Source organism: Copidosoma floridanum, unplaced genomic scaffold (genome assembly GCF_036245765.1).
Source record: "Copidosoma floridanum isolate Cflo_tuat_1 unplaced genomic scaffold, Cflo_Japanese_pri ptg000024l, whole genome shotgun sequence".
Taxonomy (NCBI): domain Eukaryota; kingdom Metazoa; phylum Arthropoda; class Insecta; order Hymenoptera; family Encyrtidae; genus Copidosoma; species Copidosoma floridanum.
Window position 1 is genome coordinate 9,068,369 of NW_028321901.1, and position 25,468 is coordinate 9,093,836.

Here is a 25,468-nt window from a genome sequence, read left to right on the forward strand (position 1 = left end):
GAAAAATACTAAGAATATGTACGATACAGGTCAAAACTTAAATGCGGAATACACCGCCATGAAATGATTTTTTTTTTATTCATACCTCCAAGCTTGTCTCAACCAAAAAAATACAAAAGAAATGTAAGGCAACCAATCGTTAAACTATCTGACTCCACAGTGTTTTTAAATATGTTATATGACCCCACAGGCGAAATGGGGTGCATAATATCATAAGCGACTATTCATAAACTCAATAAGCGACTCACATGCGCACGACGAGCCGATGCGAAATAAGAGATAACGTAATGAAACATATTTACGATTGAGAATTTTTTTTAAGTAAGGGAAAAATACCCACATTAACAAAAACATTAAAATAAATTACAATAATTATACAAAAAAAGTAAAGAAAGAGAATTAAAAGATTTCCGCTCATTATTATATACTCATAATGTAAGGGGAGAGCCACACTCGAAGCTCAACGCTGATAAGAAAGGGGAAAAATAAGAAAAAGGGTATGGTTCATACGGAAATATACTTAAATAGATAGCTATCGATAGAGTATACATAGTCTCTGGGAAAATATTTAGTACACGGACTAAAATTCACGCTCTTAGGCAGGAACTAGAGTTAGCAACTAGTAGTTAACAGTTTCATATATTACAGGGTTGATAAATTCAGCAATGGAATTTCTTTTTCTTATGTATAAATGCCTTCTCTATCGGGGGGCCCTACTACTAATATGTTATAGAATGTTTGCAGGTAGTCAGCGTGGAAACAACTCTGAAAAAGATGGGACCACGGCAGTAAAACTCGTCAGCACCGCAGCCAACATCCACCGAAATGCAGAAGACTCCAAGACGCCTAATTAACATCCCAGTAATCAGCATGGGAACATCCTTCAAGGGTCACGAGTCCACATAAAACACGTAACGTAGTACAGCGATTTTCATTACCGACGGAAAAATAAATAAAATTGAAGAATATAAAATAATAACTAAAACAAAAGTAAAGTATCAAGTATATTGTAATGGCAATCATACCTATGTTTTAATAGAAATTCTGTAATGATAATATATAAAAAAAAAAAGGTAATAATAAATAATATTATGAGAGTAATTATGACAATAATATTAATGAGAAAAACGAGAATGAAAGCCGGGAGTCGCTCGACTGTATCGGGGGGCGCAGTCATTAGGACGAGACTCAGAAAGAATTTTCTTTTTCCAAAATATGTGATGTCGAGAAAATAATACGAAAGCTTAATGTAAAAAATAAAAAAAAATAAAAACATAAAATAAAAACTACCTATCGTTGATCACAATAGATGATAATTTTAGCTATTATAATTACAAGACTCAGCAGACGAAAGCGAGCGCTGGGAGTCGCTCGACTTTATCGGGGGGCGCAGTCCATAGGACAAAGACAAGAAAGAATTTTCTTTTCTCGTCTAAACTAATGATAAGAAATTTATAGGGGAATTTTTTTTTTTTTTTTTAGATAAACAAACGATAATTAGGTGTATGGAAAATGATAAAATAGAAGCTCCATTTAAAATACTGGAATGTATTATTCCAAATTTATTATTTTGTATGTGAAACAACTATTAATGTAAAGTAGTCTTAAGCAGATGCCCAATTCGCAGCAATTTCAAATATAATTGTAATATAAGGCAAAGCGCATACAAAATGAATATTGTTATACACTTAACACACAATGAGAGAAGACTGAATGATTAGAAGAGCGAAAGTGTTAATGTCAAGGGAACAGCGGTTCTCTACAATGGAATGAAAGGATGAGTGTGAAATACTAAATTTCATAAACAACACATACAACAGAATACAGCACAGCACACATATACACAACCGTGAGCAAGTCTACAGGCTCGACTCTGGATAAATTGAAAGGTCAGCGTCATCGAGGGCGACAACGTCGCGGCCTCAGATGTGTAACGTACGATATGCAAGCATATCATACTGACTCTCCCTAGTAACAGCGAGGCTTCTTTATCAAGAAGGCATCGACAGGTGGGGAACAAGCTAATATAAGACCTAGCGAGCCTCAAATCGCGGCACTCGGGCAGTCAACCAGTCAGGCAGTCAAGGAGTTGAGCAGGCGGAGAGTCTGACAATCGCATTCGCGAACTCAGGAATTGGGGAGTACACGACTAGCCTTAGAGGGGAACACACGCGCTACTTTGCCTATAATTACGGTGACTTGAATAAAGGTCTTCTAAATAACAACTGTTGGTCATTCTCGCGACGCACCTCCTACCTATCTCTTTTCCACGTAACAGAAAAATCACATACATTAAATTTTTTTACGATTTAGTACAAATCAAGCATTTCAAGAGACACAAAATTTTTTCACTAATTTTATAGGGATTTCAGTTAAGAGTCCGAACGTATTTGTGTGATTTTATCTCTTTAACATTATATTCTACTGTTATAACACTTTGCGTTTAACATGATTTTTTTATTAAGAATGTCATAAGATAGCACACTTTATAGAACAAGACATACACTTTCATAAAGTATCCATGTCTGTCTCATGAGTTGTAAAATTAACTATCTACCATTTTGTATTGACGACCATTTAGAGTTCGAATGATTGCACACTTTTCAAAGACTTTATATTATTGCATATACTATTATCTAATACCCATGTTGAAGAGATTTTAAAAATATAAAAATTTTTTTATCTTGCATCCAACACCATTTAAAAATTTAAATGCCACAAAATTTACTGTATTCTACATTTGAACCTATCCATGATGATTATAATGATTCGGAACTTATTTAAAATTTATGATCACTAAGTATGTTGTTATTTGAAAGGGGTTCAGACAAAGAAAATCTAAATCAAGCAGAAATAATGGTAGTTATTGATATTTTCTTACGTACTGGTCGTTATATTGCTACTTATTTAAAATCTTATTAAAAGCATATAAAGTTTATTTCTGGAGACACATCACTTTAAGGGATTATCTTATAATGTTTTCAATAAAAAATATAAATTTTTTGAGAAAAATAATGTTTATTCATATTATGGAACAATTTGGAGGATTTTTACTGCCCCTTAAGTGCCGTATCAAAACTTCGAGACAATTGTCTCTTAATTTACAATTCAAAATCTTTAAAACAAAACAATCATTAACATTCAATACGGTGTTTGTTGAACGTGCCGTTCTGCTCCCAATTGTTTCCATGATTTCTTGAGGTTTTGTGCATAAGCACACGATCAGTAAGAGCTAATTTAGGCTGTAACGATCGTCTTAACGATATAGACTGAGCCTGATGAGGTTGGCGTTAAGACCAACGAAACGTTGCTCAAACTAACACCTGACTTTGGAGTTTTTATTCTCACTCCTAAATTAGCTCTTACTGATCGTGTGCTTATGCACAAAACCTCAAGAAATCATTAACATTCAAGTTTCTTGCCAGAAGCTGTGTTATTTGAGAAAAATATTCACGTTTTGTCTTATTATGCGACGTTCGATGTTTGACGTATGAGTTCTCTTGTGCAAACACTAAGAACAAACGCGTAACACGGAAAAAAATTTCACTCTTGAAACTGCGTAAATTTTTTTACAGATAAATAGTACTGAATGCTTGCAAGTGTTTTCATGGCTACGTAGACAATATTGACATTCTTTTTACCATTTTTCCGTATTGATTCTAAAATCTCTGGATATTTCTCACATTTTTTCGGGGTCACTAAAATTTCCGTCTATTTACTGGATTTTCTGTATAGTCCGTATCAGTTTATACCCCAGACGGTAGTAAAATAAGAAATTTAAATGAAACATTACTAATATGAAGTTTAAAAATAGTATAAAAGATGCAAGATACATCGTGATAAAATAATCTCATAAAGAAAACATTAGGAGTCAAATCTTCTAAACATGTTGACTTTAATTTTAATAGAGGTTTAATAACAAGGAACAGTTATGGAAACAGAATAAAAACTTGAATAAAAGCTACAAAAAAATCTCGGAGGCTGAGGGAAAGAAACAGTTCAAATTACTTTCAAAAAAAAATTATGTTAGGGTAGTCTATCACCCACCACTTTTTAACTTCGGTTTTCTTGAAAAAAATGTATGTTATAGATTAAATTTCTCTTTTTCAGAATAAATTATAAAAGATTATTCCTACTACATTGGTTTTTAAGGTGATAAAGTTGCCAGTTTAAAATTTTAACACAGGTTACAATGAGATTTTTCAAATACAGGCAAGAAGAGCTACTTAAGTAACTAAGAAAATCCTGAGAAATTTACCTTTAAAAAATTTACAATTCGTACTTGTTAGAATATAAGTAAATTTATATTTGTTGTAGTTAGCGACATCTACTGTACAGTGTAGATACGACTCGTACGACACGATAAGAGCAAGAGTATATGTGATAAGGAAGTATTAGGCAGACTGATTATGGCCGTTGCCGGGTACGCACGCTCGCGTCGTGTCTCTCAGTGTCATGAGAGTAACTAGAAGAATCGTTATTAATCATTATTTGTTATGATAAATAAACTTATGTATAAGTTAATCCGTTCTCTTCATTGTATTTGCTACCTCGCCATATATTTATTTTATTAACATGGTAGCAGAGTCCATGGTTGCAGTGTCGTTTAATTTTGATTTTGATTTTCATGGTTTTCTTCGGAGGCCGTGAACTTCAAGGAAGACACGTGCGTGGATGAAATTGAAAAGTTGAGACAAGGTGTTTACCCAACGAAAAAAGTTTGAGAAAATTGTGTAAAAGAGTGATCACTACTGATATATTGATAGTAAAAAGGTTTTGTTTTTGAAGAAATAGAAGAATCTGAAAAAGAAGAAGAAGCCAAGATGGCGGACGATATAAGAGTACCAGTTTTTGATGGTAAAGATTACAGTATTTGGAAGAAAAAAATTTGGATACTTTTGTAGTTAAAAAAATGTGATGAGGTGGTAACGAGAGAGAAACAGATAACGAACAAAGAAGAAGAATGGCTAGAAAAAGACTTGAAAGCAATTAATTATATACATATATTGTGCAATCTCAAATGATCAATTTGAATTTATCAAGGACAAAGAAACGGCCGCGAGCATAATGAATAAGTTCGATGAGATGTATCTAAAAGAATCTACTGCACTACAAATATGTGTGAAGAACAAATTGGAAAGATTGTGTTTGCTACCTCGCCATACATTTATTTTATTAACAGTACTATCTTATACTATTTTGAAACTGTTGGGTCACCAGTATAAATACAAAGTATTGAATCATTTAACAATTATCATGTAACTTGTGTGCTGCATACGTGAATGTCTCAAATATTTGGCAACAGAGCAGCCACATATATAGCCATATCTGAGTGTGTGTGTATAGCAAATTTATTACAACTATGACGAGCTGATCGACACTGTTACCATGTCTCAGTAGAACATAATAATAAGCCTTTGCTACATTTAAGCGTTATGCGTATTTTGAATACACTAACAGATGATGCATTGCAGATAGGCCTCTGGGTGATAGACTACCTTAGATATTGAGAAATATAATTTCACAAGAGGCAGCGATGTAGGCCAGAGTTTACGGAGAAATATAAAAAAATATTTGCCCAAAAACTAGGTAAAGCATACTGCACAAGAGCGATAAAAAAAAAAAAAAAAAAAGTTAAATAGGACCAAATGGATTGGTATAACTTAAAAAGAAATAATTTATGCAGTTTCTTACATTTAAACACTCTATTTTTTAATATAATATTGACACTGCGCAAAAAATGTTGTAAGCAAATCAAAGTAATAATTAAACAGTAACGACAAAAATAGCAGAGTGCTAAAACAGTAATAGAAATAAGTGCTACAAAAGTTTTACAATCAAAAATATGTTTAGATTTTTATGAGGCATAGAAAAGATAGTGATACCAGCATAATGGCAGAAATTTTATGCGTAAATATGCAAGAAGCTGAAAGCGAGTTGCTTATATTACTAAAAAAAATAGAGAAAATTTCGAGTATATGTTACATAAGATCAAAATAATTAAATAATGGCAAGAAAACAGAAACAGCCTTAAAAGAATCAAAACTATAAAAAACTATGCATCTAGCCAGTTAGGGTTTAACAAGCTAGTTGAATAGCTTGGATAGGATATAAGTCAATAAGTTACTAGGTGCTTAGTGATAGGTCGTTTTCATTAAATAATGTATGTCCTAACACATGTTTGGTAAGAAAGGTGTCGATATAAATGTCAGTGATATTTTCTTGTTAAAGGAGAAATGAAAAATTGTGCAGACAATGTTTTATCCAAGCCAATAGACAAACGACAAAAAAATGTATAACGTAAAGTTTCATAAGAAACAGTCATAGCACAGTTTGCTAAGATGTCTTCACTCAGTTGAGGTATGACTGCTCCAACAAAACACGTGTTTAGGCCAAGATGCTCAGAGCCCTGTTTAAAAAAAAAGTGTAGAAGTCAGTTTTTTTTTATTTTAAAGCCTTCGGTAGTGTGTATTAATGAAAATAAAAAAATTGTTTTAGGCAACAGAATTTATTCAGAAAATTTTATTGCGGACTAATCACGGGATGAAAAAGTACTTTTTTGATCGAAGCGTTCTTCATGTTAGATTTACTGTAGAATACCAATGAATAAAATGTAGGTATCCGAAAGACCTATGAAATGAGCAATGATGGTTAACAACCAGATAAATAATCATAAATAATTAACAAAGCATTGAGAAAATCTATGAATGTACTTCCACTGCGGCTCTTACATGGCACAACAAGATCCTAAAAAGGGTTATATGATAAACTGTTTTTGCTTCATTGCGATAGTTTAATAGAAGATACGTTTTTAAAAGCACATGTATTGCTCGAAAAGCAGTCATACTTTATCTAAAAAGAGCTCATTAAGTTAGTCAAGAAATATGATTGAGATCTGTCATTTTAATTAAGTAAATTTTTTAACAAATCACTTGTAACATTACCTTAAGAAAACCACTTCATTACAAATTGAATATTATTTATAATGTAAGTTCAATAATAACTCAACTTTTTTTACTAAAAAGCTTGAATTGTTCTTGGCATTTAAAAAAAATTTTTTCCCATACCCCCGCTGAAAGTATAACTCAGTTTCCTTTTTTCAGGGAGCAAATTCGCAACATTCCTCCTAGGTAAAAAATCGCATATACTGCTCAGAGAAAAAGTGTTTCGATACCCTCTGCATGGTTGCCTTTTTTTGGGTGGCAACGAATCTAGGAGGAAACGCCTTACTTTTTATCTTTGGTACGTAAAATACTATTTATCTATGACCATAGAAAGTAGACAATTATTATATTTTTTTTTAAGTGTCACAACTTTGTTTATCAACATTAACAGTTGGGATTCACAAATGTTACTCTTGAAAACTTTTGTAGAATTTAAGGGAAGAATTCACTCAATGGTTTTAAAATGTTATTTTCTAGTATTTACATGTATTATTATGATTATAAGAATCATTTAACTTTTTTATGTCTCAAGATAATTTATGTTCATTACTTAATATCACTGAAAGTTGTTTTAGTTCTTAAACCATTAAATGCAAAGAGTTTCTATACCTGTGCAGTTGATCTAGTTGGATTAAGGGCATACAGTTGGGACATCTGCGGTGTCTGAGTCTGTAAATGCGTTTGTTTACCCATATCTTGCGAAGAAGAATGAATAATTGGACCAGACGAGATAGATGATCCTTGGATCGTAGTTGGAATGGTGTTTCCTAAAACTGCAGAGCCATTGGAATTTACTCCAGGGTACAATGAAGTACTCTGCCTAATTTGTTGTAAACTAACTATAGAAGGTCTTCTTCCCCCTGACGCTCCAATAGATATCCCGCCTCCAACTGCCTGCCCACCTGGTTGGGCGATGTAATTTTTTCCAGGAACATGAAAGTCTGATCCTAAAACGGGACATACAAATATATCAAAGATGTGTATCATAAAAAATAAAAATAAATCACAACTATTAATAAATAAGTAGTTAGCACGTCAGTCTCTTAGTATAAAGAATATTAGAGAACATGAGTTACAGTATTCAAAACTACTACAAAGCATTTTTCTGTAATTCTTTGGCAAAAAACTATTTAAAACTTGTGCTACTAATAAAAGATTTTTTTTTAGTTCACTGACAAAGTTTTCATTTTTTTCCTTGCTCTAACACTTTATAGTTCTATAATAGCTGAAAGTAGGATCACCTTTAAAAGATAAATTTATAGATCTTGTGACTGCGTGTGCACTAGCAGCGGCTAATTGACAAGCATAACTACAACAAGTTGAGTTTAAAGAAATAACTGTAATGAAATCTCGTCCACAAACAAAAATTGTATTATAGTGTATAAAATAATTATTTTTTCGGTATAATAACGTAGATTATAAAGTTAAAAGTAACTTATTCATCAAACTCTGATAGCTAGTCAATCACCAATACATTGAGTAACACATCTACGGAATATAACATTGAATCGCAATAAAAAACTTAAGGGCTGTGAGAAAAAAATTGAAATTTTCCATTTGATTAATGAAGTCAATTCGATATTGTGGCTTTATTATATTATTTATTAAATAACAAGCTAAGGTAAAGGAGGATAAATCCGGACACTTAAAAATTCGAGGGTACAGCCAGACAGCTGTAAAGTTTAGTTTGGATCACAATAATTTAGGTAAGTAACAGTAGACAAAAATATTTTTGAACTCAGCAGATGAATATTTAAGTAAATTATTTAAGTTTTTAGTGTGAACCTTAAGTATTATAAAATAAATAAATGATTTGGTATGCCACTCTTCCTCATTTAAATTTCTGGACCGTCCGAGATTACCCTCCATTGCATAACATAAAATTTGTATTACGCAGTAGTCGGACACACTAAAAATACATGATAAGCGAGTCTTTTTACAGAATTATAGCATAAAAAGTTTGCAAGTATCCAAACTGCATTAGAAGTGGTCACGATACGTAACTTTTGCAAGAATATTGTGCAGTAGTCATTTAATTTATCATATTACAAGCAGCGTAACTACCTTGAAAGCGTACATAACCTGATGAGTGTACATATCTCCATTTAATCAACATTACTGTCCAAGTAATGATCTTCGTATCTCACTACTGCTTTTTTTCCTATGTGTCCTCATCTTGAGGCGCAAACGACTTTAAATCTTAAAATTAATTACTTAATAATTTTTTATTGGAAACAATAATTTCTATTTTAATCAATGCAAAAAACGTTGTTAAATTGTAAAAAACGATTTTTTTGTTGTAAAAATGTGATATTTTGTAGAAAACGGAAGGATATTACTTGTTTCTTCCAAACTGTCCAGATATCGACGCCTCGTACGAAGACCAGCACAGTTCATATTTTCCTATTTAAAATAACTTTGAAAAATCTGAACGGTGCTGGTCTTCGTACGAGACGTCGATATACTTAACTTAACCTTATTTCATTAAAAAATAAAAAATTTTAAAAAAATTGAAGCACACTTTTGACATTTCAGAAAATACAAGCTTGAACTTGGCAAGACTTAGTAAGAATTAAACGAAAAAGACAAAAAATTAAACGTTAATCGAACGACGCACAATCTGATTTTTTGTTTCTCTTCTCTAAATTGGAGATCGGAAGGGTAAAAACTGATTTACATAATGTTAACTAATAAGAAATATCTTAGTTAAGTTACTTACATAGTTTACATTTTTAATGCAATTAATTGACTAAAGAGGACTTGTTGCATATTTATGACAATTTTGAATTTGATTTTGGTGAAACTAATCGCGATTAGGAAGCGAAAGACAGAAAATCAGATTATGTATTCTTTACAATTCGCATAATTTTTTGTCTTTTCCCTTTAATTCCTTATTAATCTCACTAAGTTTAGGCTTAAATTATGCTATAGAATGGCAAAAATGAGCGTTGACTAATTTTTTTTTAAATAAAATTGCTAGTAGTTTCATTATTCATGTTATAAAGCAATATAATTAAATCAACCATATCGATAATATGGACAACTTGAATTTTCTTCGGACTGCTCTTAAAGAAAATTTATTTTTCCGAAGAATCAATCCACGACATCCATTTTTTACCCTAAAGTTTTTCTTTGTGGTCAGCGTTAATGTATTTACTATTTCATGATAGTGAGGAAAAATCAATGAATTTTAAAGAGTTCAATAGTACTTAGGATAAAGTAAATGGAAAGCTATTACCACAAAAAAATTTATTTTAGTGAACAATACGAATGTATGTACTTTTATGGTAATATTCTTTGGATCATACAATGTGTTTGTCGATTCTTAACAATTTTACTGTATTCAAGATTTAGTTTTACCACCTAAATAATGGTAAAAGCTACCCCAAAAACTATTTTTAAGTCACCATAGAGTTTGACTACTTGAAAATTTAAAAAAGTGGAATAGTATTTTTTTTCCTTTTTTTTACAGAAAAATTTATCGCCATAAGAAATCTTGTTTGAACATGTTTCAACGTAAAATTACCTTAATTTATCGATAAAATTATTCTTAAATCTCAAAAAGTTTATCACGAAACGAATTTATGTCAGAAGAGTTTAGTTTTTACGACTTTCTCCCATTTTTTATTAAAAATAGATCTCACTAATTTCTAGTCAAATGTTACTCTGGAATAGGCTTTACATGTTTGAGAAAAAAACGGGAATAAAATAGCAAAGATAAAAATAAAACCAGGGCAATCTCAATTTAAAGAAAAAATGTACCTAACCAATATGCACGCAGAATCATATTGAGTAACAATAACTGATTAATATAATCGTAACAGATTCGTTTTTTCTAATACGTTGACATAAGGATAAAAAAAATTTTTTTACTGTACACAGCAAGTAAGGATAAAATAGATTGTTAGAAATTTTTCCTAATTGAGATTTACTTTAGCACTTGTATAGTTTTACCATAATCATGATGGGTAATTTTTTTACAAACTGAGCAGATTTTGACGAAAATTAATCGGTACTTCAATTTGACTAAAACTTTTTTTATTGATTTTATAAAAGATTTTATAAAAAAAAAGAGATACGTGTCTGAGAAATTTTGTTTGCATATTTAAAAAAATACAAGTAATCAAACATTTAATAATGGGGATTTTTTAGTTTGGAACTCATTTTTAAACATGTATGGTTTAGAATCTATACGAGCAACAAAATTTCCACCAATCGCTCTTTTTCAGCTGAAGGGCTAAATTTCAAGAGAATATTTTTTATAAAAAATATTAGTGCTCACAATTTTAATAACAACAATGGTAAAAAGGTATGTATTTATGGCACCCCTTAACAGTATGAGCTCTCAAGAATTGTACTTCTGAAATTTTGTATCTTAGTACACATTATTTTCAGCATAGACAGAAACTACATTCTTTATTATTGTTCCCGCTTATTTTAACACATTGCGAGGGTTCAAGATTTAACCTAAATACCCTCACTCAAGTCTAGCACAATACTCTAAACGTTTTGTGCTACCAGTAATATCATTACGTAGGCTTTTGCTGTATGATGCAGTTAATGTTGACATTCAGCGTTTATTCTAAGATTTGCTGAATCAGAACAGACATACAAAATTTTTTTTATTTTAAAATCATTAGACATGATTTTTGCTCTTTTTTCCACTATGTCATGTATTTTAAAATATAATGAAACGCTTTTCGAACGTGTAAACTACAGTAGAATCATCATTATTATTATTATTATTTTTTTTTAATAAGAAAAATAAAGCTTTATTGAGACCTTCAAGGATTTCATAGCTAAACCACAGTAGGGTAATGGCTAAAGCAGTCTGATATAAAAACAAAGCAACAATTGTTTATTTTATTACTCTGGTTACAGTACAGTATGTAGTACGACGAGGCACAATTATTCCCAAAACTATTTTTTATGTATTTTGTTTATAATATGGGGCTATTTCAATAATTTTTATCATAATCGCAGAAAATTCTTTATTAAATACTTTATTTACTCAACTAGGGGCACTAATTTTTATTGTAGCTCCGATAAAATTGGCTACGCGTCAACTTTATTAATTTTTTTTTGACATTGCAAAATAATTGGTGCATTTTTTGCATAAGCACCACAAAAAAGGTAAGTATTGTAAAACACTTACAAATTTTTTATTTTGCAATACTATGAATACACTAGTTGCACAAACTTACAAGCTTAAAAGGCTGACTATTATAAACATATTTGAGCTTACAAAAGCTTTAATTGTTCACACTGCAATTTGCAACCAAGCCTTAAATTGAAAAATAAAAAAATACAGAGTTAAATAGTAAAAAAAATTATACTAATATAATAATACTTAAGTAATATTTAGGTTGTAGAGCTTAAGAATAAAAATCAGAACCTATGTGAAGATACGTTGAAAGTTGTAACGTTGAGCTAAATTTTTTGAATCGTCAATTGCATAATGAATTTTGCAAAAATTATTTAACCAACATGGATAAAATTTAGTGCGTAAGTTGTACGTATCATGAACTACTTATTTCTAAATTTATATCGAAAAAATACATCTTGTATTTTTTCTAAGGAGTTGAAGTAAAAGTATGTTTCTTTGCAAGTTTATCTGATTTCGCAATTAAAAAATTAAAATTTTTTAATTCTTATGAATTTTATCTTATAACTGATTCAATGCCAAAAAAAATAACTTTTGCAAAATTTTCCTACGAGCTCCAAGTATCAAGATATTTATCGAAATATGTCAAAAATACAGTTTTTTTGGAAAATTTTGCACTTTTTCAACTTCTGCAAATTTTTTCACACGAAATTAGGTTGGCGCTACCCCTAAATATTGTTTGTAATGATATTCCAGAACGATTCAAATATTTAACTTGATTATATCAAGCCAAAACCTTACAATTTGACAAGAGGATTGGTCAAAAGATATTTTTAGGAGGCTCTTTTTAGATTCTCCTTATTTGTGATAACAATTGGCCTCCTTGAGCCCTCTTATTTTTACAATACCCTTAGACCCTCTCTGCTTACTCAAAATCAAGTAAAATTATTTTATTTTGCCATTGTGTAATTAGGTGGAAGATTCAACTTACCGCTAACTACGTAATCTTCTTTGACGTTCTCTTGAGGCTGCGTTAATAACTTTAAACACAAGATAAAACTATTACAGTTTGTTATTTCATTTAATCATATTTTTTTCTGATTCCCTTCGCCCCACCACTCCTTTTTAACTTCTATTTTAATAAACACAAAATAAAAAATTATGATTGGCAGAACTCTTGATTTTGCTCTTCATTATTATCAGTATAGGACAACTATGCACCTAGTCACCGGGACCACTCACTCACCAACTATGTGTGGGGGTGTATTGAAACATCCATTTATCAATCCCTCAATTCATATCTTACCTATCATACCATGAACACAGTGGGAGATCCAGGGTAATTAGCATTTTTGGAAAAGTCCCATGTTACAGGGACCACACCTCATCGGTGGAGTCAGCGATTCTCGCCTGATGTCTGGCATTAGATCCGCTAATCCCTACCTACAAAGCTCTCACACTGTACCGCATTTACCCATTCCCGAAGACTTCCAAGGCAAGGAAAAAACCTTGAAAGTACTTTGAAGGAAAATCCCAAGGAAAAACCCGCCCTGCAACAGCCAGAATTTTATAGGGACTTTTTTCAGTAAAACCAGTTTTTGAAAAAGTCTGCACTAGAACGGTAATAAGCACGATAACCTCTAAGCAAACACCGTTCGTAGAATTCATTTTATTAACTTATAGAATACCGTTTTGAAAACTACTAAGTACATATATAATATGCCCCCTTTATTTTGGGGTTCGTTGTTTATTAGGCTATTTGATGTGCATATACCCTGTTCGTTCTCTTGCAATACTATGACCACAAATTTTTCTTAGCATTGTTTAGCCTCTTTCATTTTTATTATACCTGCTCTATTCTATGTAACATATTAATATTATTCTTTTTTCTCTATGAAGTCTAGGTCCTTCATTCCAAAATGTCTTACTTTTACCTCCTTTTATCTCTTTAATCGGATTGCCCCTCGATTTATCTCACACCCACCACTTACCAATTTTCAACTTGATATATCTTTTTTTTACCTTGCACCCCTTGCTATTTTTTTTAAATGCCTCTTATGACTTTTTTTTTCTCTTTCTGTGTAGTCGTTTAACTGAAAAATTAGCTATTCAAGATTTTGCTTATTTTTTATCATTTTTTATTGTTTTCAGTTTTACAAGTAGCCCGCCTCTGATTGCTCTAATTCTTACAATGCGCGCTTCTACCCCTCATCGATTATACAAAACGTCTGTTTACTGTCCTACTGTACCCTTATAAACCGTGCGTATTTTCCTTACAAAAATATAATTTTTTTTCCCAATTTTTCTTTCTCTTTTCTCATATCGCAACTCCTATTCATTCATCACGTCCAGTCCTCGCACTGCATTTTATCGCTTGTGTTATTTCTCTATTTTTCATTCGATGTAGCATGATCAAAACTTGTTTCTGAGTTTTTAGAGTTTAGTACTACATTATTTTTATTTTTCACAGTCATATTATGTCTTTTCTGAGTAAATTTTTTACTCTTATATTTATACATTAGATACTACTTTTCCTATTTCCTGTTTACTTTCTGTCTAGTCTACGACTTCCATCACAAGTTTTTTTTTATGCTTGTTCACAATTTTTAGCTACTTGTCGACTTTGTTGAGCTTTTCCCTTAACCCCCTATTCTCTTTTGCTAATCTTGCAACTATTTTTGCTGAGTAACACTTTTATTTTTAACTCGCATTTTTTCTTGTTGTGACTCTAATTTTAATCGCTTTATTCTAACCTGCAATATTTGTTCCTAACTATTGTTCCTTAAGCTAACTACGTCACTTTTAGACTTAGCTCATCTCATTGTACTTTTGCTTACTCTATTGACGATACTGCTGAGGTTTCAACCAATAATGATTAAGTTGTCACTATTAGTGTTGCAATCGATGCTGATATCATCAATTTTTGCTCAAAACTCTATATTCTGCACTGACATCTGTAGAACGCTTTCTTTTTCTATGTTTGTTTGTGCTGACTGTATCTTCACTGTTGGTATACTTTCTTTTTCTCGTACGTTTTTTTTATCATGACCTTACTCTAACAATGCTGTAGCTTTTCTGTGCCCAAGGTATACGCTATGTTTTCCAACAATCATCTCCTTCCTTTGTCATTTGTTTTGAGTCTTCAATTTTTACTAATATTGCTCTTTTTCGTGATGAATGCTTGTTTAGCTGAATTACCTCATTTTAAATGTTTTCTATCAACGTCACCTCGATACTGTAAACTTTTTCAGCTTTATTCTTGTCGTTCTTCCTCTGTCTGCTTCTTTAACCCTAACCCTGTTCGCTCCAATCCGATGCAGAGGTTCTGCTCCCTCTACCCAAAATCAGAACAAAATTCTGACATGTAAACAAATGGCTTAGAGCATATACATGCATACAGCTGCTTGTAATTGGCACTAGGCAGGCGAGAATAAGAACGATGATCCACTCCTGCTGTCTCCTTCAGCCAATCACAAGCAGCTATACGCATGTATATAATATGTTTTAAGCTGTTTGTTTACATGCAAGAATGTGCGTGCAAAATGTGTATTCTCACAGTACATATTTTTTTCCGTGTAAGAGGGGGACGGCGAGCACGGTGGATGCTGAGAATGAGGTACGTGATAATACCCGCGACTACAGCTTTTACTTGGTAACTGTTTAAATTAGTATATCGCGTGATCACATTATAAAAAATTACAAAAAGAGTGTACCCACTGATGCGGATCTGAATTCGCTGCAATGACCGATACATGTGTCAGCCCACACGCTCGCTTGTGAGCACAGATCCTTGGGCATGGAGTACATTAACAGCAACTCGCTACGTGAGCATTTAGTACACGTCCGGTACCTGCTCTACCACGTTGATATCGACATTTTTGCCTTTTCAGAAGGCTGGCTTATGTACCTCCTTATTCGACATATTGCACGAGTCTGAAGTTTCAAGAGCTTGCCCCAAGCATTTCACGACTGAAAATTTCTATGATACCATGTATACAACTAAGAAAGATCTAGCAAACGCGAAAAAATCATTGAAAAAATTATTTTACTATAGAACTAAAAAGACTGAACAAACGTCATTTTAGTCGTTTAATTTTTTCTTCTTTATTTAAAAAAAAGGCTCTAGGCGAGCACTCGAAACTTCAGACTTAGTATAATAACCAAGATTCAAGATGTTCAGAGGTAAGAAAAATTTTTAGGAAAGAACGAACGTACTATTTTAATTTTTTAATAAATCGAGTATTTATAGATTTTTAACAAAATCAGAAAAAATACATTTTGCCCCACTCATATCGTACCTGTCATTAGTATTACACATAATTATTATAACAACTAGGTTTCTAGACGTTCAGAGATAAGTAAAATTTTTATCAAAGAACGAACGTGCTACTTTTTCGGATGAATCGAGTATTGATAGTGGATTCTGAACTAATTCAGGAATAATACATTCTACCCCAACCAAATTGTACAAGTCTTCGGAATTTGATGTAATACACATAATTATAAAGTTCAAAAGTCTTACGACTCAATAAAAAATTTTCGAAACTTTAAAACTTAAGGTTTTCCCGAAAATGTTATTGGTTACCGACAGTAACTGATTCTAAATTGCGAACAGTGGCTTTTTTGACATTTATTATTTAATTATAGTTTGATTATTACATTTCTTATTTTATTAAAAAGTAGGAGGACGTTAAGGGATAAAGACAAATTTTTGTTGCAAGAAACAAAATAATTCTTTGAATCAATCGTGTTTTAATTTTATTTTACGTACTGCATTAGTAAACACATATTTTACCCCACATGTCATGCACTTGTCGTCAAAATATCATATAATAGACGTTACAATAGTCTAAAAAAGTGTCAAGGTAAGAAAAATTTTCGGTAGTCAGTAAATAAGAAATTTGTATGATAACACAGAGAATTTGTGGTGAGTTTCGTACTTAGCTGATAAAAATTTACTAAATCTTACCTCTATTTGACTTGACGTTAGATGTTAAAATATTATTTATCAACATAGTTTTTGAGAGTGTATAGGTAAAGCGAGTTTTGGGTTTTCAGAAATTCGGCAATATTTCTTTAAAAAATTATAATTTGTTGTTAATTTCATACTTATTTCGTAAAAATTTAATATACTCAAGTTATATTTCACCTGTCGTTAGAATTGGTTTTAGTTAATATTATTTCCTTTAAGAAGCTTTAAGAGGTCAGGAAAATTGTCAGTAAGTACAAAACATACTAGTATTCATTGTAAATTTATAATTAAATGAGTATACTATATTCCACCTTAGTCATTTTGCACTTTGTTTTAATATTTTAGCAAATAATTATAACTAAATGGTTTTAAGACCATAGCCTTACGAAAAAATATAAATTATAAAAATATGTGACATAAAATATGCTTCGTAATTTTAAGAATTTTTGAAATTTGAACGAAAGTTCAACTTCTGTATTATGTAATTAATTATGTAATAATTCTCTGTATTATTGGTTTGGAATAGAAAATTTTAATTTTAATAATTGGCAAGTATCATGTAATACTGCTTATTTTATTACATTTTTTAGTTCTTTTAAAAGAAACTTACCTTAACATTTTTAATAAGTAAGAAAATAAATAAATACAAGTAAAGTGTATTTAAATTTTCTGCGTTGATTTATTGATGCGCAACGTTTCGCTGACAATATGCGTCAGCCTCATCAGGCTACAAAATTAAAATTAAAAACACACAATGAGTGATCTGGAAGGCTCAAACACAAAAATACAATAAATTTTTTGTAAATTGTTACCGCAGGTACGCGAAAATTCGTAAGTTTGGTTGACTAACTCGTCACCTGTCGTGCTGTCGACTGACAATAAATTACAACCACAAGCCAGCGCTTATATAGGCGGAGCCGCAAAGGTAGACGGTAAAGGGCGATGAACTCGATCGGGACATTTAAACTTTCGTAGTAAAGGAAGGTATGCTCTATTAAAGGAAAGCACATCCTCCTTTCTATTGATGTTGTGTTTGTCGAGTTTTATATAAAGCATTTCGGAAATAATTCTTTTTTTATAATTGGATTCTTTGTCAAGGATTTTAAAGTTATCCCAATCGAATTCATGGTCAAAATTGATTTGGTGTGCACAAACAACGGAATCGGAGTTTTTACTTTTCATATGTTCACTGATGCGGACCTCCGCCGCTCGCTTTGTTTCACCCACATATGACGCAGGACAATTTTTACAATAAAACTTATATACTACATTTGTCTGTTTATGTTTATTCGTTGTATCTTTTCCTAAGCGGACGATATGCTGCAGTTTATTGTTAATAAGAGGGTAAGTGTGAATATTGTAGGGTTTTAACATGGTTGAAATTTTTTCAAAATTATTGTCAATATATGGTATGCCAATTTTGCAGAGAGGGTAGGTGTTTGTAGTGCTTCTGTTATGATTACTATATTTGTGTCTTTTTAATCTGACCTTTATGTTTTTATTAATAAAGTTAAAAGGGTAATTGTTTTTTATCAACAGGTTTTTCACCCTAGCAATATTCACACCGTGAAAACGTGTACTGGCAAGTAAGATCGCCCTATCAACCAAATTAAAAACAATATTTCTCTTATAGCTAACTGGATGACCAGAAAAATAATTTAAGATTCGTCCGGAAGAAGTAGGTTTTTCAAACCAGTCAAAATTAAAATAATTAGAATTTCTTATTATCGTCAAGTCTAAAAAGTTGAGTTTCTTGTCAATCTCCATTTCATATGTTAATTGTAGTTTGAGATGATATGAATTAAAAATATTTAAGATTTGGTCAATATGGTCAACATTAATAAAAAGTAATACATCATCCACGTAACGAAAATAAAAAGATGGAATAATATTATAGTTATTTTTTAAGATGGAGAGACAATCATTTTCCAGGTCGTCCATTACAAGGTCAGCAAACAAAGGTGAAATAGGAGAACCCATTGGCGTGCCGAAAATTTGTTGATAAAAAATGTTGTCAAAAGTAAAAAAAGTATTATTGAACAAAAATTCTGTACATTGTCGAATTTCATCAACCGGGATTCGACATTTATTCATTATGGTCACAATACGTCGATCGATGCTCCGTAGTACCAACTCTAGAGGAATATTAGTAAATAGGGAGCTGACATCTAAAGACATTAGTCTATAATTAGTAGTGGGTTTTATATTTTTTAGTTTGTTTTTCAATTCAAAGCTATTATTAATGTGTGATATTGGAACGTTGACTGACTTCTTGAGTTCATCGTAAATTACTTTTGCTAGAAAATATGTAGGGCTATTGATAAGAGAGACGATAGGACGTAAAGGGGCATCGACCTTGTGAATTTTCGGCAAGCCATAACATTTAGCTAGAGTTGTATCTGTGAGCGACAAAGCGTTGGGATGGTATGTTCTAGAAAGGAAGCCGTTAGAGTTGAGATTCTTTAAAATGTTAGAGGTTCTCTTTTGTAGAGAGTTTAATGGGTTTTTTGAAATAATTTTATACGTCGATTTATCAGACAGTAAATTATGCATTTTTTCCGTATAGTCACTTTTTTTGAGACAAACCGTAACGTTGCCTTTGTCAGCAGAGGTGAAAAATATATCGGGATTTTTGTTTAGAAAATTTTTTGTTGATTTTAAATTTTTTGAATATTGGCGGTCCTTTCTAGAAATAGCTGGCTTTTGTTTACAAGCATTAACTAAATATTGAGATAATTTGTCACGGATTTCGGTCTTTACTCGATCGTTCGTATCGAGGTATGAGAGACCAACTTCTAGGTTTTTGATAATACATAAAAAATCGCGTTCACGAAAAGATGTTGGGAGATTGAAATTCGGTCCAAGTGATGCAATTTCGGCGACATCTTTAGGAATGGCTATATTCGTTAAATTGTGTATTGAATCCTTATTACTGGTTGTGGTGTTTGTTTCCGGTAAGATTTTTTTAAATTTTTTATGTAACGTATGATTAGATCTTCTGTAGATGGTGTTTTGTTTGATGTTGACAAATTTATAATGTCGTTCACGAATATTGTAGTCTAATTTTAATGACGCGATGTGATCTTTTAAACGGGAAATTGAGTTTTGCAAAAATCTAATATGTGTGTTAATGTCGCTAATTTCGAAGTTCAGAAGTTTCTGACAGAAATGTAAGGTACTTTTGTTGAAATCGGCATGTATCGGTTTGCAACGGAAATTGACACTTGAACACTTATTGTAGAGGTCTTTTATGTGGTTAGGAAGTACCCTGGCGTACCTGCATTTGAGTAAAAATCTTCGTTGTGCCATACTGGTTGATAGTTGTATGTGCAGGTCCTTCCAGCGTTTTAAAGCATTGGAGGTATGAGCCCCAAATCTCCCCGTGATGTTTTGGTAAAAGTGTGGGATGGTGTCCGAGTCTTCCTCTGATCCAAGACTCATGTTAATGATTTGTTAGTATATATCAGTGCCCTCCGGTGAATTTGGAAATTCAAAGTGATCAGTGATCCGTTGTGACTATACGGAAGTGACTATACGGAAAAAATGCATAATTTACTGTCTGATAAATCGACGTATAAAATTATTTCAAAAAACCCATTAAACTCTCTACAAAAGAGAACCTCTAACATTTTAAAGAATCTCAACTCTAACGGCTTCCTTTCTAGAACATACCATCCCAACGCTTTGTCGCTCACAGATACAACTCTAGCTAAATGTTATGGCTTGCCGAAAATTCACAAGGTCGATGCCCCTTTACGTCCTATCGTCTCTCTTATCAATAGCCCTACATATTTTCTAGCAAAAGTAATTTACGATGAACTCAAGAAGTCAGTCAACGTTCCAATATCACACATTAATAATAGCTTTGAATTGAAAAACAAACTAAAAAATATAAAACCCACTACTAATTATAGACTAATGTCTTTAGATGTCAGCTCCCTATTTACTAATATTCCTCTAGAGTTGGTACTACGGAGCATCGATCGACGTATTGTGACCATAATGAATAAATGTCGAATCCCGGTTGATGAAATTCGACAATGTACAGAATTTTTGTTCAATAATACTTTTTTTACTTTTGACAACATTTTTTATCAACAAATTTTCGGCACGCCAATGGGTTCTCCTATTTCACCTTTGTTTGCTGACCTTGTAATGGACGACCTGGAAAATGATTGTCTCTCCATCTTAAAAAATAACTATAATATTATTCCATCTTTTTATTTTCGTTACGTGGATGATGTATTACTTTTTATTAATGTTGACCATATTGACCAAATCTTAAATATTTTTAATTCATATCATCTCAAACTACAATTAACATATGAAATGGAGATTGACAAGAAACTCAACTTTTTAGACTTGACGATAATAAGAAATTCTAATTATTTTAATTTTGACTGGTTTGAAAAACCTACTTCTTCCGGACGAATCTTAAATTATTTTTCTGGTCATCCAGTTAGCTATAAGAGAAATATTGTTTTTAATTTGGTTGATAGGGCGATCTTACTTGCCAGTACACGTTTTCACGGTGTGAATATTGCTAGGGTGAAAAACCTGTTGATAAAAAACAATTACCCTTTTAACTTTATTAATAAAAACATAAAGGTCAGATTAAAAAGACACAAATATAGTAATCATAACAGAAGCACTACAAACACCTACCCTCTCTGCAAAATTGGCATACCATATATTGACAATAATTTTGAAAAAATTTCAACCATGTTAAAACCCTACAATATTCACACTTACCCTCTTATTAACAATAAACTGCAGCATATCGTCCGCTTAGGAAAAGATACAACGAATAAACATAAACAGACAAATGTAGTATATAAGTTTTATTGTAAAAATTGTCCTGCGTCATATGTGGGTGAAACAAAGCGAGCGGCGGAGGTCCGCATCAGTGAACATATGAAAAGTAAAAACTCCGATTCCGTTGTTTGTGCACACCAAATCAATTTTGACCATGAATTCGATTGGGATAACTTTAAAATCCTTGACAAAGAATCCAATTATAAAAAAAGAATTATTTCCGAAATGCTTTATATAAAACTCGACAAACACAACATCAATAGAAAGGAGGATGTGCTTTCCTTTAATAGAGCATACCTTCCTTTACTACGAAAGTTTAAATGTCCCGATCGAGTTCATCGCCCTTTACCGTCTACCTTTGCGGCTCCGCCTATATAAGCGCTGGCTTGTGGTTGTAATTTATTGTCAGTCGACAGCACGACAGGTGACGAGTTAGTCAACCAAACTTACGAATTTTCGCGTACCTGCGGTAACAATTTACAAAAAATTTATTGTATTTTTGTGTTTGAGCCTTCCAGATCACTCATTGTGTGTTTTTAATTTTAATTTTGTAGCCTGATGAGGCTGACGCATATTGTCAGCGAAACGTTGCGCATCAATAAATCAACGCAGAAAATTTAAATACACTTTACTTGTATTTATTTATTTTCTTACATTTCGCCCCCAACGGATCACTGATCACTTTGAATTTCCAAATCCACCGGAGGGCACTGATATATACTAACAAATCATTTTTAATAAGTTTTAAATATTGGGATATTTTTCAACATTCTTATAATTAATGATTAGTTTGATTATAAACATAATTTTTACATAGTATACATAAAAACAGCCATAAATGTATGTGTTATTTTAACAAGTAATCAAGTTTTAAAACATTTTATGTAAATCAAATATAACTTTCAAGTTGTCACAATCTCTGATATACTTGCAATATTACAAAAGTTGATAATTCGGCATAAAGGCTTTTAATAAGAAACTAAAGTTATACATCAGAAACACTTTTAGTGATAATTATTAATTTTGTATTTGTAGCTTATTTCATTATATATATATTATTGTGCAAAAATTGCTTAATTACTAATTAAGTATCAAATTCACCATAAATTCTCGGATGTATCGAAAAAATTTTTAATTTTCTGATTACTACTGATGTTTTTCTATTTATGATTCGTTTAAAACTTTATTGTAACTTCCCTTATAAGCATTTTCAACGAAAAGTTTAATGTAAGTGTAGTAAATCATGTCACTTCAGACGTAAACTGGAATTTTCAAAAAATGATAAATTTTATTAGGAAAATGATCTGTTTCATGATTACTAAAAACTGTCCCTACCTGCGAACGTCCTGAAACTCTTTTCTTATGAGGTTTGTGAATCAATATTTAAACAATAATCTAAAAATAAATAGGGTAGAAGCCACCGTTATTTATTACGGATCACTTATTTTTGGTAAATAAACCACATTTTTGGGAAAACCTTTAGTTTTTATGTTTGAAAATTTTGATAAGCAGATAGGATGCTGAAAGCAGCACTCTCTCTGGCTGGAACCGTGAAGGACGAAGGTCGTACACACGCGACGCGCTTTTCTCTCGTTTATGCATTAATAAAGACGTTGATACTAGTTCCTCGACTATTTACTTTGTGCGCACCTCAAGACCATAATATCCTATGCAACAGTTTTGGTGGGATGGTCATCGCGATTAAATAAAAATAAATTCTTTTTCGGTTTTGTCGACGATAAAGTATCGACTCTCGCGATTTTTGGGAAACACACATAGTGTCGTGCCACAAAGTGAACTAGGAACTGCTGCGAGAGAAATTAGCGGAGCGAGGAGTTGCTGAAGTACGAAAAAAAAGCAGCTTCAATCAAGGACCAAGGCGGAGGATACCCGGGACTACGATAGAAATCAAGCAAACAAGGATGATAAAGACCTTGGTCGCCATTATTCTAGCCGGGAGCATATAGTAAGTACTTGAGATTCATAAATAAATAAATATATTTAACTGTCCTAGGGGTCCTGTTAAGTTTTTTTTAGTGCGTTATAAATTCATTTTTTTTGCTATATCGGTTTTGCGTTCGGTATCCTTCTCATAGTATCAGCGGTGCGTCATTAGGGTAATTTATCGTGAGTCAGAAAAATTTCGGACCGTGAAAATAAATTGGTCAGATTGAAAGTAAGGAAATAATAAATAAATGAATAATAAATTAGACACACGGTAAATGTTAAAGTAAAGCGGTTTTGTCATCGTGAGATAGGAACGCAAAGAATTGTACAGAAATTTACTTATAAGTGTTTAAGCGCTCTCATACAGACAGGAAATAAAGAATTTCAAAAAAAAAAGAATAATAAAGAATCTACGATGGAAAACTTCGATGAAGCGCACAGTGATGTAGTAAGTGTTAGCGAGGACGAAATTCCCTCGTATCCGGAAAACGAGTCAGAGTCAGAAATACTGACCGTATTTTTAGAGCACAGCCCCGAAACTCAAATGGAATGGGAAAAAATAGGTAAGAAGCAGAGTATGCTAATGTTAAAGTTTTTGAAAAAAATGAAACCAGGGGTGATTAGGGAGAAAGTTTTACAAACAACGTCATGCATAATAGGGGCGGGTGCAGAATATTCAAACACCGTAAGAAACGACGCCGCGAATACGTCGCCCTCAAAGAATGCAGATTATACAGCCAGAAATGGGATGAGCGAAATTTCGAGGGACGTAAACTCGTACTCGAAAGATATGTTCGACAGTAAAGATACACAGGATACGCTTCAACATGCGTTCAGACGAGGAGAAAAACAAGTGGCGCAGCAAACAGCACAGCAATGTGTGACACAGTTTTCGGAGGAAGCACTTACACAAAATTGTAGGGAATTAGTATTTGGCCATAAAAATAATTGGAACTTACCGTCAAGGACGTCGGAAGAGATAAGAATGTATAGGGGGCAGCAAACGGGAATCCCAAATTTTCCGGGCGCATGGATGCATGATGCTGGACCCAGCTACGAACCCACAGGCCCAATAAATGAAAGGGTGAGAGGCCAAACGATAGCACCGTCATCTGACTGGCCGTTTCGGGATAATAACATGCATGGGGAATACATTTTGCTAGAGAAGCAACATTAAGCGCAGCCAAATCCGACTTACATAAACCCTATCATGAGTCAACAGCGAGTGGAAAACACGTACCCTGTCAGCATGCATTATAGTGCACTGTCCCATGTCAACAGCGCGGCGAGTGGCATCCCTATATTCAACAGAGATCCAATAAACTTTCCGCTTTTTGAACAGATGGTGAGGACAGCAAATCTAGCAGTTCCACCGCAATATGAAAAATACTTTATAGGTACATTAGGCGGTAAACTTAGGGAGATGGCGGCAGATCAATTTTTCACACGGTTATCACTGTTTAATACCGTAGACGCATTTTTACTCGCGCTGTCACGGCGATTCGGGAGCATGGGAGGCATAGATACACAGCTAGCCCAACTTAAGTCACTGACTCAACTGAACAGCGAGTCAGTTATTCAGTACTGCAGCCGGGTGCAACGGTTGCATAATAGAATAATGATGACTCATGACGCCAACCCACAGCTGTCCCAGATTCAGAAAACTGCCCTAAAACAATCCACGGA

At 32.6% G+C, this 25,468-nt stretch overlaps 1 protein-coding gene across 2 annotated transcripts in view; it reads right to left on the reverse strand.

The window, feature by feature from the left end:
- Eif4g (eukaryotic translation initiation factor 4 gamma) overlaps nt 1–25,468 on the reverse strand; it is a 763,642-nt gene that overhangs the window by 711,572 nt on the left and 26,602 nt on the right. For both annotated transcript variants that reach the window (XM_089595035.1, XM_089595034.1), the window contains exon 2: nt 7,554–7,891. In XM_089595035.1, the coding sequence (XP_089451161.1) occupies nt 7,554–7,891 (338 nt within the window). The remainder of the gene's footprint in view (nt 1–7,553; nt 7,892–25,468) is intronic.